The sequence below is a fragment of the Manacus candei genome, unplaced genomic scaffold (assembly GCF_025592945.1).
Source record: "Manacus candei isolate 608988 ecotype Guabito, Panama unplaced genomic scaffold, ASM2559294v1 h1tg000024l, whole genome shotgun sequence".
Taxonomy (NCBI): Eukaryota; Metazoa; Chordata; class Aves; order Passeriformes; family Pipridae; genus Manacus; species Manacus candei.
In genome coordinates this window covers 9,791,602-9,805,822 of record NW_026138072.1, presented here as the reverse complement: position 1 = coordinate 9,805,822, position 14,221 = coordinate 9,791,602, and the positions used below count along the sequence as shown (strand labels likewise).

Sequence of the window (14,221 nt, the reverse complement as noted above, 5' to 3'; positions counted from 1 at the left end):
TGGCGAGTAAGAGCAGTGTTTTCACAGCAATTAGAAGAGAAAGCTTATACAGCTCATTATCATAGCTACTGCATGCACCAAGTATTATCCTGAAGTAAGTTCTTTTCAGTCAGTGTAAAACATGAATGCTGAGATGTTGCACTTTGAAGAAATCCATATTTTTGTTTTTAGCCTCCAGGACCATAACTAAGTGTCAAGGCCTACATCATTACCCTAGCAAGATCCATGAGCAGTTCCTTTAGGGGTGCAGCTAGAATTAACAGCAGTGTACTTCTGTTCAGAGTGCAAGTGGGCATAGAAACAGACAAGGTCTTCAGGGTTAGCACCTGTCATCCCTACCCTGAGCTGTAGCAGACTTCTAAAAGATAGCATAAAGAAAGCAAACCTGCAAGATTTTTTGTTCTTCAAAAGCACAGTATGTTGTGTTGTAGAAAGAGCAGAGAATGCTGCTTCAGATTTCCATTCTCTTTATTGCCAACAGATATTTAAAATGCCAAGGTCCAAAAAACATGTAATAAATACTTCACTTTAGGCTGTAATAAATTAAAAAAAAAAATTAACAAGGAATGCACTTTGCCAGCCACAAGTGTAGGTATTTTTGAAAAATAAAGGGGAAAAAAAAAAGTATGGCCATAGTTCACAGTTAAGCAACCAGAAGCTGCTTGTTACAATTATCCCCAACAACAGAGCTCTCCCTTCCCTGCCTTTCCAGATGTGTATTTCACAGTTTTAATCCATCAGAGATGCTCTTTTACAGAGCAAGTAGACACACTCTTGCTCTGAGTTCAAGTCAAATGTATCTTTAACACACATGAAGCAAGGAAAATTATGATCCGAAGAACTCCTTGTCACAATAGTTTAGTCCAAAAGTAGGTTTAGGCTTCCAATAGATGTGTGCCCAGCACACTAGGACAGTCAAGTTTTCGTACCACCACACATCTATCAGTATACTAGTTGCTCCATCATCTCCACTGTAGATTCACAGTGAACAAGAGGGTCCATTTGGTTTAACTGAGCCAGTGCCTTCAGTTATATCGCTGCAGCAGCATGTTCAGAGCATATTCCATTCTGTGTTTTAGTTCCAATGAACATCCAGAAACCAAAAGAGTTGTCAGATGAAACGTTGTTGACATCCTGTCTTCATTGATGTATGTAAGGAGATACTCCTCACTCTGATTGCAAATTATGACTTTTGTGTGATCATGATAGAAATTTACCTGCAAAAGAGAAGCAAGTTCCTGTTTGTATTCTTCCTCCTCTCATTTTGAGACTTAGCCAGTTTTATTGCTAAAGTATTTTAAGAAACATTTTCTACAGAAATGCTACCAAACTTACTTGAAACGTGCCATCATTGAAGAGCATCATTAATGCTTTATCAGATTTGAGCCACTGTAAGAGATAAAGCCTAGGCCTGCGTACATCTGTTAGGCTGGGCAAGTCTCCTCCCTAGGAAAGGGAACAGATGGTGTTAAGTACTCAGTTCACATTTAGTGTATTTTTACAGCTCAAGACCCTGAAAGTGCTGAACTTACATCCATGAGGTTCTCCTCCATATAGTGAGAGAAATACTTCAGTACAGTTACTTGGCTAATGAACTGTTCAGGAGCCTCTGTGGTTGAGAAGACAGAGCATTGGCCCAGCTCAGCATAGTAGTGCACTGTTCTGGAAGATAAGAAAATAAGGAGGTTAGTGATGAAAAACAAGAATTTCATGTTTAAACTGCCATACTGAGTTGCTGGCTTTGTAACGATTCTTACTTTTTATCTGGCAGAAGGCTCATATGCACCCCATTGTTGAAAAGGACGCCAACAGTGTGGTCTGACAGCTGGTACCCAAAGCCATACTTGTTAGAGTAGTCCACCCATTTTGTAACCCACTGGAAGGATGCTGTCAGCTGCTCTTTGGGAATGCTGTCTGCTTCTGGCATGTTCTCCAGACATCCTCGCAATACCCTTGCGACCGTATCAGCAACACTTCCCATGGTACTGTCTTCCAGACCTCAAAAGGAATGATTAATTATTAGATTGACAAGAGCACTTAGCTTTCCAATTTTAATTTTTCAAAAATTTGGCCGTAAAATTTAAAGCATAAAAAATAGGGGATGAAAGCAGATGTTTGTTTCAAGCGTTAGAATCATGAAGAAAATAAAGGTGTGATTCAGAATTAGAGATTATATTTTGTTGCATTTACATTCACTGCTACTGCTGCAGCTTCCCAAAGTTCCTCTGACTATCATCCGAATAGAGTCTCCAATCTGCTTAGTTTCTGGCAATGCTCCTGGCTTTGCTACTGTTGTGATGAGAGGCTGGATCTCCTAGAAGAGATGTCAGATGAATAAACATGAAACACAAGGCAAGGCTTATACACAAGTTTTGCATGGCTCTCCTATTTCTCAACAAATGATAAATTACAGGGAAACTAGTACTAATGTTTCCAGCATGTACAAAGAGCTGCTGTTAGACTGAGCTTAGACTAGCATGCCAGGTCCTTCCATTCTTTAGATCTTCAATTTGCATCTCACAGGCTATTAATCAGTTCTCTGCTCTCCTGTCCTAGCAAGGGAACAGCTGTGTGCAGGTCTGAACACCAAATGGCAAGAGCTAGATCTCAGCAATTTATTCTTTTAAGAAGTCCTAGTTAATCATGAACTGAAGCCCTGTATTTGGAATATTGAGAAAGAGCACCTGGCAGACAAGTTACCACATAGCCAACAATGGAGTCTAGGCAGATACTATAATTACTCAAAAGACAAAATTTATAGTCTCCCTACAAAGGCTACCATACCTTGGTGATGCTTGGCTAAGCCCTCTTAAAGCAACTCAGTTAATCATTTAAGCTTGATTATACTGTGTACAGTCCCAGCTCTGATATTCAAGTCAAATATAATTTAATTATAGCTACTCCACCCAACTGTTACTGGATTTGAATTGAACTGAACTTGCACATACCTCATCTGTTCTGTGTTTGGGGGGCTGCTGAGTTATTGAGGTCTTCTTCAAATCATGCCTGAGCCTGTAGATTTCTTCATCTTCTTTAGCTAGTTTGTCTGCAATACAGGAAAAAAATACTTCACACTGAATCTGGAAGCGCTGTTCAGTTACAGAAAGCATAACAAATTAGCTGCAGAAAGCACACTTTCTGTCCCCCTTCAGTAGCTTCTTCTAAACACGCAACAGTCTCCAAGAAGAGTGATGCAATTATACACAAGTTACTAAGAGAATAAATTTCAATAAACAGTACAAACTAACAGATGATCAATTTAGATTGTCAGTATGCCATAAGAAACATTCACTTACATAAGCTGACGTAGGTGGGCAGGCTACCATCTATACTTATGAAGAAAGAGGTCAAAATAACCCAGGGGAAGCTCTGAGACAAGTGTATGTGCTCCAGTGCTATCTCACAGATGTATATTACCAACACGATACTGATGCAATAGAGATAAGTTTTAAGTCTAACTACAATCCACTTACTATGTGTGTCGAAGTATCTGGCTTTATCCTTTTTACCACCAAAGAGAGCAGCAGCTGCTTTTTTGAAGAAATTTTTAGCAGGACTTGACAAATGGAAGTCAGGAATGGTGTGACAACAGCTAGCAGAGAGTCTATCAGGTGTAAAGCCCTGTGGAAATGCAATACAAAAAAATTTTAGAACAGTGCATCTTTGTGTGGATACTTCTTAAGCTAGAACACTAAACAGTACAAACCTGTAAGAAAAATTCATGTCGAATTATTTCATCTAAACTGGGCCGATCTTCAGGGTTTTTTGACAACATGCTAGCTATTAAGTGTTTTGCAGGTGCCAAGAGAGATGAAGGCAGGTTGTATCTTGCTTCCCTTATACATCTGTACGTTTCTTTAAGATTTGTAGTCTCAAATGGGGGTCTTCCCAACAGCATTGTGTACCTGTTTAAAAGCAAAGGAAAATCATTTTATTTTACACACCCACAGTACTTATGTACAACTACAAAAAAGGCTTCATCTGTCTCCTAACATGAAGGAAAATTTCTGTACTTAGGCTACACATGTACAGAGGGCTGCAAATGGATGCATTCCCTTTGAACTCTTAAAAGCCTAAGCCAGTGATAGAAATATTTCATTTCAAAGGCAGTGAAGTACTTACATTACACAGCCTAAGGCCCAGATATCAGATTCACAGCCATGCCCTTGTTTGTTGAGGACTTCTGGAGAGAGGTAATTTGGTGTGCCACATATTGTTCTGAAAAAAATCAAAGAGGCCACAGAGCTGGTTAGTATTTCCAACAGAAAGAGGAGAGAAGCTATTTTTCATACAGCAGGTTTTCCTCTCAAGTTCAGACATGAATTTAAGAGACTCCTAAAGAGGAGCTGTAGGAACTTTGATAGCATACATGTTTTCCATTGTGCTTTTATGATACAGGAGGGACAGACTCATGCCTGCACTATTTGTCAGTCAGTACACCCAGCCTCTGGCATTTGCTACTACTCAAAAGCAGAAGTCAAAGCATAGCAGCCCATTTTCTAGAAGCTAAAGTCTTAATCTCAGAAACAATTCATTTTTGCTATGGAACAGGACTTCTCCTTTCTAAATGAATTTGGTTTCACTTACTACTAGACTACACAGTTTTGATGCTCCTACCTTCTTCTGTGCTCTAGTGGTTCCAGCCTAGCTGCCAAGCCGAAGTCACCCAGTTTCAGTTCCATGTTCTCATTGATGAAAAAGTTACCTAGTAGACAGAGAAATACCAGTTAGTCCATTTCTTGCAACGTAGTAATGCATTTGCCACAGGTGCTGAGTCATACTTTGTTCAAAGCCAGAAGCTAGCCAAGATTTTTTTTTTTTCATTAAGAATGCTTAGTGTCATCCCTTAAGCACTCCATGTTTCCACTGTAAAGACAGACTGCACTGATTCTACTAATTAAGTTATCAGCATACAAGGGTAAATGGTACAATGCTGACAGGGCTGGAGGAGTGTTTTGAAGTTGGCAATGTGCAGAACTTACCTAGTTTAAGATCCCTGTGTAAGATTTCCTGTTCGTGAAGATACTTTAGCCCTGACACAATTTGCCTGAGGTAGTATCGTACTTCTGGTTCTGTCAATACCTTCCTTGCTTTTAAGATGTGAGCCATTGACTGCAGAGGAAAAAGGTAGAAATGTCATTGAACATTCATGCACAAGATTCCCCTTGAGTAAAAGTAAATTAATACATGGAGAAACAACAACTAAAGTCACAAAAAATACCTTTTACACATCACACATATAAATTAGTTGCAGATTCCATGTAAGTAAATACTGAATTTTTCCTAGTTGATGCTCACCCTTCTACTGCAGTATTCCAGAAGAATGTAAATATTCTCTCTGTCTTCAAAATAATGGTAAAACTGTACAACATGTCTATGATTAAGCATTCTGTGCAGCTCAATCTCTTTATCAATCTGAAAAGACAAGAGAGGGTGAACAAAAAAAAGTGTTAGCCTTAGTTCCACAACGTTGAGCAGACTAGCTCTATTAGAACCATTTCAGGGAAAGGGCTAAGCAATCCAGCACACCAAGAGTTGGTGAGAAACAAAAGCACTCATGCATACACACCTTCTCCCTTTGATGAGGTTTTGATACTCTGCTGTGAGGAATGATTTTTGCAGCATAAACTTTATTTGTTGTTAAATCTGTCATCTCATAACACTTGGCAAATCCACCCTAGAAAGACACAGGAGAAAAAGGCAATTAGAGCAGGTATGAAAGCATTCCTACACTTAGTCATTCACCAGCTCATGTGTTAGTCAAGCAGGGCAACTTCCTTCGCAAAGGGCAATTTGCTAAGGACAGGTCCTGGGTTCATCACCTATCGGAAGGTTCGCGCTCCCCACTCCTCGCATGCAACACTAAGTCATTCCCGCGGGCTCGCCCGAGCCGAAGGCGCGATCCCGCTAGTATTTCGAGGCAGAGACGAATCGGGGGCAGGAAGGGCGCTCGGACCGGGCAGGTCGGGGCCAGCAGGTCGGCTCACTCCCGCTTGCAGGGGAAGCACAGCCCCGCAGGAACAGGAGAGAGCCCTCCCCGCTGAGAAGGGCGGCGAGCCGGACTCAGCGGCCGCCGCCCCGGGACGGCTCGGTGCCCGCCGCGGCCATTACCTTTCCGAGCACCTTGCCGCGGCAGTAGCGCTTCCCCGTCGTGGGGTCGGTAATAATCCGGGAAACCTCGGCGGCGGGGTGGCCGTGCTGGTGCGGCTCCTCTGCCTTCTTCCTGCGCGACTCGCCGCCAGCCGCCCTGCCCGCCGCTGCCTCGCAGCACTTGGCACCGCCGCCGCCCGGCGTGTGCGCGATAGTCCGTAGCAGCTCCATCACCGCGCCTCGCCTCCGTCCGTCCTGCCTGTCCGTCTGCTTCTACTCTGCTTCACCCGCCGTGCCCTTCCCACCGCTCTCCGCCGTTTTCCCCCGGCTCTGTCCCACTCCCCCGCCGCTCCGCTCAACACTGACAGCACCTCCCCGGCTCGCCTTTATAAAGCGGGTGGCGGCCCCGCCTCGGTGCTGCAGGACGGCCCCCTCTGGGGCTCCGCTCCGCCCGCTCGGCTCCGCGCCCCGCCCCCGGGACGGCCCGAGGAGACCCCGAGAGGGGCCAGGGCGTGCTGTCGTGCTCTGCCTTCCCTTGCCCAGCCGTACGGCAGGAGTGGAGCACTGTAGCTGGCAGGAGCTGAGCCACGCTCTTGTCCCCCTGCAGCTGCGGAGGCTCCTTTGACCACGGCCGTCCCGGAAGGGGAGCTGGGCAAGGGGAGCTACATCACAAGTTTTGTTTTTCTTCACTTGAGGATTGCACCGTGCGGGAGTTGGTGATGGACGACCCGAGCTGTGGCCTGCAGGAGCAGCACCCTACCGCGTGCCTGTTGCTGCACGAGAGGAAGGGAAGGAGTTTTTCCCACCTGTGCCAAAGCAGCTCCATCACAGCAGAGAGACGGGGCAAGCATGGAGCTGAGGCCCATGGACTTGCTCGGACGGTGCAAGTGATTGGGGCACATGCCACAGGGGCTATCGTGTCCCTCCTTTAGCATGGAGAACCCATGCCTAGGGACACCCCCCCACCACCACCACCTCTCTGACAACAGTCAGGTCTAAAATCTTCTTTTCATAAGCAGAAACATCTCAAATGCAAATCAAGTTTGAAGATACCTGAAGACAATTGCAGTACTAGACCTCTGATCTAGGTGTTTGCATACAGACAATTGTTGAAGAGTGAAGTGTGTGTCTGGGAGAAAAAGTAATGAAATGTGAAACAGTCTTGCGTTTCTCCATTCTGGAGAGGCAAAAATGCTGGAATTCATTACTTTCTTTGTGTGTTACGCATTTCTGAAGTAGTATTTGCGTTTTGGCACACACTAAGAACTTCTACCTACTTTCATTGTTGGTAAAAGTCAAAGACTAGTTAATTTAATAGGAATTACTCTCAGAACATATAGGTGTATAAATTATTTTAGTGTCGGTCTCTGAAAAACCCTCATTTCAGATCTTAAAAGAACAGAAAAATATACTTATTTTACAGTGTCAACATCAGGAGGCATGCCTTATCAGAACACACACACTCCCCCCAGCCAAAACCAGCAAAAGACTGAATAACAGTGTTTGATTCCCTCTACTGGTATTGCAGTATGAAGGTAACAGTGCTCAAGGGTTAAATATACCGAATTGTGTACACTGTACTTCTACCCATCTGCACTCTTTTACTGCTCATGTGCTTCTGCATTCAAGTATCTTCCTATCTCACTCTGCAAAGTCTAGTCAAGTTATATTAGTATAACCCGTGATTAGCCATTGGGGTAAAGGTAAAAATAATAAGAACATAAAATTAGGATACACAGACACTGCTCAGTCCTATCCCCCCTCACTCCTTAGCCTTGCAAACATTGACTTCCTAGACAAATGTTTATTCCCTCATGCATCTTTAAGTTTTTCCAAATTAGTACCAGTTATTGCAAAATAAGTTACTTAATGTAAACATGATTTCTCGATGCTTTGTTTACTGTCAGTACGTTCCAGCAGAAAAGCTTATAGGGAGAGTGGAAAATAGGCAGAATAGAAGGACAAGTTTTCCCTCCGCTGGAAAGAAGTGGTATTGCACAAGGTAAAAAGCAAATGTAAGAAAAACAAGCTTTGTCTGGTAAAGGTTTAGGAAAAATCGTTAAGCTTGACTTTAAGAGGACACAAGCACTTGGTTAAAGCTAAGCAGGAGTGGGACTGTTTGTTCTCACCTACATTTTGTTCTCACCTACTATTTGTTCTCACCTACTTTGCTGAAGCAAAGTCTCTAAGCCGTGTTCCCTCTGAGTTACAAGAGGCTGCCAGACTGCCCCATGCAGCAGTTACTCTGAGATTGCTTCTCCCAGTTTTGCATATATTTATTTCAAAATGCCAAAGTTAGGATACCATTTATTGTGAGGTTTTACAAAGCAAACTTTTTTCCTTCTACAGGTGATCTCTTGGATAAAATAACAGTACTGTAAAGGCTTGAAACTGACCCTTTTAAGTCTTCCAAGGGAAAGCTATTCTAGTCAGTGCTTATAATATCACACTTTTTTTCCAAGTTACATTAACAAAGTGCTGAAGCTTACCTGCAGCATGCAGAAGCAGCTCATCTCTAAGCTAGCTAAGACAGCAGAAGGTCTATAGCCAAATCAGCATGCACCAATGCAGCTACCCTGCCAAGAAACAGGGCAAACCTAGCCCAAAATTCAGCTTCAGGCATATGTTCTGTGTCCAGATGAAAATAATCACTTAACCCTACTGCTTCATTTTGACACAAGTGTACAGCTTTTCATAACAGCCTTATTATTGAGGGTCTGGGAAGCCTGGGTGTGCATAAATCCCTGATTTAGGTGAGGAATGGCAATTTGACAGAATCATAAGCTGCTTAATTACAGGCTTGTGGGAAGAAAGTCTTGGCAGGAACCACATTTTCTTACCCTAACATAGGGGAAGTATGCTAGTTCAAAGATGTAGATCTCCAAAAAGAAGTGCATTAAATACTGGATGTCCAACTCCCCACATACTACAGAGGCTTGGCACTGTGTTCATGGCCATGATTTTGCCAGGGCTTTATGTGAAATCAGGATCAACACCATCTACCTGGCTTCCAGACTGACTCTCAGCTGACTTTCCTGAATATTTGGTGCAATGAATATGATTTTCCCTCCCCAGTATGCCAATATGAGCCAATTCACTATGCTCCTACAGGTATACACAGCAATAACCCTGCAGTCCATAATGGGCTCAGGTGTCAGTCCACACAGGTTTGGCAGGCAGCCCTGACCTTTTACCTGGCTGACCTCATCCTTTGCTTTCTGCTATCAGAACATCTCTCTCCTGCCTCCTGTTAGCTTTTGATAGGACTGTGTTTTTCATTTAGCTGGTCATGGAGTGCCCTTAGTTGCTGAAGTGATGTTAGTTTGTCCAAAAAGAAGTATATTCTACTTAGAGATGGGACAGACTAATGGGTTCTCCAAATAGCATCTCACTATAATATGTGTCAACGTATATGGGTGATAAAAAATAAGAAGCCTACTTCTAGAACATCAGCCTACAGGAACTGTGTTATGCAAAGTGTGGCTTTTACACAAAGTGCCTCATGATCTTTAGCGACTTGTCTTGAGAAACTGTTGGTAATCTTACTGTGTGTTAGATATTGACTAAGTTTAGTTTCTCCCCTTGGCTTCTTCCCTGACTTTTCCTCTTCATTTCCACTTCCCCACCAGCCTTTTCTCACCACCCGACATGGATCTGTACTTTCTCTGTTTTTGTTTTCCACACCTTCCATGTTCTCCTGTGTTTCCCTGTGTTTCCAGTAAAGTACTGGAAACACATAGTCATCCTTAACAAAAAAAGTATAAAACACATAAAAGCTGGAGTAGATATAGAACTAAACATTTGCTCTGATGCTGCCATGCAGTTTCAGTGTGTCACTTCCCTTGTGGGATTTTATTGTCATAGATTTTCCTTACACACAGGCATGATACCATTTGTTCTTCCTAAATCATTGCAGAGCTAATGCAAAGCACTTGTTTCTGCAATAATTCATGTATTTTAATTTCCTTTGATTGAAGCTTGGTGAAGTTTCCAAAGACCTAAATTCTTTTGCAGTTTCATTTGAAGTGATCTACTAATTAAAAAACAGGCAGATTACCAAGAGCTTAAGGCAATCATGTGTTTTCCCAGAAAGATCTCCAAAAAAAAGAAGAGGATGCCTAGCCCAGTGGTCACATAGGCTGTGCCAGCTTTTGGTTCCTTCTGGAGTGATGTCAAGGTCTGTTCCGACTCTACCTGTCTGGTATGAGTTTCCTGGGGCAGGAAGGCAGGGTTGCACTTCTGGTAGTTATTGATCCTGTATTAGGTCCCTAAAGACACAAAACTCAATTTCCTGGATTTTAATGTGTACTTACACAGTTGGAATTGATGGATGGCTCTGAAATGTGTTTCCCCAGTGCAATGATAGAGTATGGAAAATAATATAGCTCCAGTCAAGTGTCAGTGTCAAGTGAAGACAGTGTCAGAGAGACTCAGTTTTGTCTTATCACTCACTACTCTCACACTCCTTTCCTGTGCTTCTTGGGTTGAGTAATGTCTCACAGCTTTATTTCAGGCAGTAGCCCCCGCACTCAGAAAGTGCAGTCACACGTTCATACAGCACCTGCTTCTAAAAGTAAAGTCAGACCACAGGTTTGCACATTATGTTATTTTTCTCATTTTGTTTTTTCACAGCTTGACTTGTTTTTCTTTCATATGCCAAAACAAAGGTTATACTAACCTCAAAGTGAAGAGTACTGCAAAAGTAAAGACTCTAAAGCCTTTGCCTTTACCTTTAAAATTGACAATGTGTTTGCACAGAGAGTACTGTCAGATACATAATTTCCTTCAATGAAAATCTCTATGGCCTCTATTTGCCCCATTGCAATGCACTGAGGAGAAAAAAGAGTGCCAATTGTATTACCTAACCATAAGAAACAGTTAAACCTTTACATGCAAATACTTCATATAGTGTCCTGTACGAATCACAATTACTCTGCCTCTGCCTGTGATGTGAATGCTCCTAAGTGCTCACTTAGTCAAAGAGCATCTGTCCACAAGATATTTAGGCAGATATCCTAGTACCACCCGATCTGCCAGAAGCAGCTTTTTCCAGATTCTGCCACAGCTTCTGGTGATTTTTGGTATTCTGTTTAAGGTGGTTGGAACTTTGTGAGACCGACTTGAGACACCGTGTGCTAGTGATATAGTTGTTATGTCCAGAACTAGCCTGCCTCCCACATAAATGACTGCAAGACCCATTATGCAACTGCATCAATCATGCAGAAGGAACAAAGATCTGTGTGATGGTAAAGCATCATGCCCACTATCAGAGACACTTAGCTTCAAACCTGAGGAACAATCATAGTGTTTTGTATGCCAAAAGAACTGTCTAGGTTCTTTTGTGGGTTTTTATCTTTTGTTAGTTTGGTTTTGGGTTTGGTTTGGTTTGGTTTTCTTTATTTAGCCTTTCTAAATGGCCATATAAATGCCCTCACATATAAAACCTCCTTGTTAAAGGGAACAGTGCCAAAGGGTAGTCAAAATCCTCTAAACAGAACAAAGAAGTCAGTACTTCAGTCAGCATGTTTCCCTTCCTGCTGTGGGAAATAATTAAGACGGTTTTATTACAAGCAGGGGCTACCTTGTGCCAGGGCACCTGGGGGCCATTTTGTTTGAAGGACTGGGGAGCCATTTTGTGTTTGGGGACTGGTGGACTGCTTGTGGTTCTGCTTGAAGTTGCTTATTGCTGCTGCCTACCTGCTACATATAGTTCTGCTTGAGGTTACCTATTGCTGCTCATTGTTGCCTACTGCTGCTTATAGTTCTGCCTGCTTACTGCTACTTATTGTTACTTACAGTTCTGCTTGCTTACTGCTACAGTGCGAAGACGAGCCAGGAAGAATGTAAGGTGGGGAGACCAGCGTGGGCTCACTGCCAGGGAACCATGCAGCCGGCAGCAGGGAAACAACCTGATAGGTGGATGAAGACAACCAAAGGACTGCACGAAGGCAAAGATCACCTTTTAAGGAAGAAAAGAGAGAGGCCTGGCATGGGAGGAGTGAGGGAGTGGTTATGCAAATTGAAGGGTTTTAAAAGGGCTCATCCCTCCCATTCGGGGTGTGGTTGAACCAGGTCCTGAGTTAGGTGCACCCAGCACACTGTTAATAAAGTTCTTTGTTTCACTCTATTTGGCCGTCTCTGAAATTTTAATTGGAGATATTTCTCACACTGCTCTTCTTTCCCCTGTCCATTTTCAGTCTTCAACTACTGCAGGAAGAGAACAGGAAAGTTTCCTACTGGCTAGGTTAAGTGCTTATTTTCTTTCTATGGATAGGAATATAGTTTCCTGAATCTTCAGAGCAGAAGTCAGTTTTAATGGTGCTCTGATAACAGAGCAGAAACAGAGTTGATATATGATGCCATGTTAAAAGGTTATCTGTCTCCATTACACTCCTGTAGAAAATGAATAAGATGGTTTTATTACAAGTAGGGGTTTCCATGGTTGCCTCGTGCCGAGATACCTGGAGGTCATTTGATTTGGGGAGTTGGGGAGCCATTTTGTGGCTGAGGACTGGTGGGCTGCTTACTGTTCTGCTTACAAGGTTGCTTACAGTTACTTACTATTACAGTGTGAAGGTGTGTGGTAGTTTTAGTCACCAAGCCTTCCTTGGTGACCAGTTTGTAACCAAGGAAGTGGCCGTATTACCCAGTATTCCGTATGATTTTTACGTAAGACAGGGTATAAAGAAGAAGGGAGGAGAGGCCTTCGCCCTCTTCCCTTCCGGTGGCTCTGGAGGTGCGGGTTGCCTGCTGTCGGGTCTGCCGTGTTGGGGAGTGAGGCCTGGTGAGGCCTTGTCAACCTTGGGAGGTGGAGGTTGCCAGCAGTCGTTCCAGCGCGATTTATGTTGTCCCAAGAAGACTAGTAAGATATTCTTGTGCTAATTCTTTAGTTGCTAGATCTTGAGTTATTGATCGTGTATATTTTATTTTGTTTTGTGTTCCCTTTTTCCTTCCCCCCTTCCCTTTCCCTTTTTCCTTGGAATTGTACATAGTATTTCAACTGTATATAGCTGTATATAACATAAATACATTTATTTTCTTATAAGTTTAGCTAGTCTGGATTTTTCATAGTTTTTTTCCTTAGCTCTTTGCCGGAGGTATCTTTTTGTGTTGGGTCTGGGGATTTGGTGGGGAGCCAAGTAAAACTTAGACAAGGTGGGCCAGAAAGTATGTAAGGCGGTAAGACCAGTCTGGGCTCACTGCCAAGGGACCATGCAGCTGCGGGCAGGGAAACAACTTGATAGGTTCGTTAAAATAACCAATGGACTGCATGAAGAAGACTATATTACCTTTTAAGGAAGAAAAGAGTGAGGCTTGGCATAGGAAGAGTGAGGGAGTGGTTATGTAAATCAGAGGGTGGTTATGTAAATCAGAGGGTCTTAAAAGGGCTCGCCCCTCCCATTCGGTGTGTGCTCGGACCTGGTCAAGAGTCCAGTGCACCCAGCACGCTGTTAATAAAGTTCTTTGTTTCAATTTATTTGGCCATCTCCAAAATTTTAATCAGAGATACTTCTCACACTGCTTTCTGTCAAGAGCAACCATATCTGGTTTTCATGCACATACTACCAGTAATTAGACATTCATAGGCCAGTTCTGACTATGTATTATAAACATGAAGCACAAAAGGAGAGAGCAAGTATTTAGAAGATTGAAAGCATTTGTTGTCTTGTTTTCTGTAATTAACCATGATTGTAGAACAAAACAGCTACAAAGAAATAAATGTTCTGGCAAACAGAAGTACAGGTCATTATTCCTAATCCTCAATAATTGCAGCTAATGTTCAAACTGAGCAAGACAATTATGCATATCTTAAGCATGTTTAGATTTAGAGGAACTCTGGGGAGTTAGAGATGAAGATAGGAAAGTACGTGGTCTACAGAAAACTGAGTTACTGAGGAATTAAGTATAAGCCAGGACTTCCTTTCAGTGCTGTAGGTACAACAGAAGCTCATTGCTACCCAAGCAAGACGTGCCAGAAGCAACCCTGATTAGAGCATAAGAGAGAGTCTGCTCAGGGAAGGAAAGTGGGCTGAAAGCTGCTGCTATCAAAGGCAAGTGAAGCAACCACCTTATCTATGAAAGAGGGGCATCCCATGCTCTTTTGCTCATTGAGATTAGATTAAACCCAGTT

General features: G+C 42.9%; 1 protein-coding gene across 2 annotated transcripts; it reads right to left on the bottom strand.

Moving 5' to 3' along the window:
• Window positions 1-450: 450 nt before the first annotated feature.
• On the bottom strand, window positions 451-11,997 carry PLK2 (polo like kinase 2). Of its 2 annotated transcripts, none has more exons than XM_051788295.1 (14): window positions 11,887-11,997; window positions 5,570-5,677; window positions 5,299-5,415; window positions 4,983-5,112; window positions 4,618-4,705; window positions 4,123-4,218; window positions 3,707-3,905; window positions 3,474-3,621; window positions 2,949-3,046; window positions 2,191-2,314; window positions 1,758-1,998; window positions 1,533-1,662; window positions 1,336-1,446; window positions 451-1,217 (listed from the first exon to the last, which is right to left on the bottom strand). In XM_051788295.1, the coding sequence occupies exons 2-14, from the start codon at window positions 5,651-5,653 to the stop codon at window positions 1,026-1,028; spliced, it is 1,758 nt and encodes a 585-aa protein (XP_051644255.1). In that variant the 5' UTR covers window positions 5,654-5,677; window positions 11,887-11,997; the 3' UTR covers window positions 451-1,025. The 2 variants fall into 2 exon arrangements, with proteins under 2 accessions (XP_051644255.1, XP_051644254.1); XM_051788294.1 differs by lacking the exon at window positions 11,887-11,997 and adding an exon at window positions 6,112-6,437.
• Between the last annotated feature and the right edge of the window lie 2,224 nt (window positions 11,998-14,221).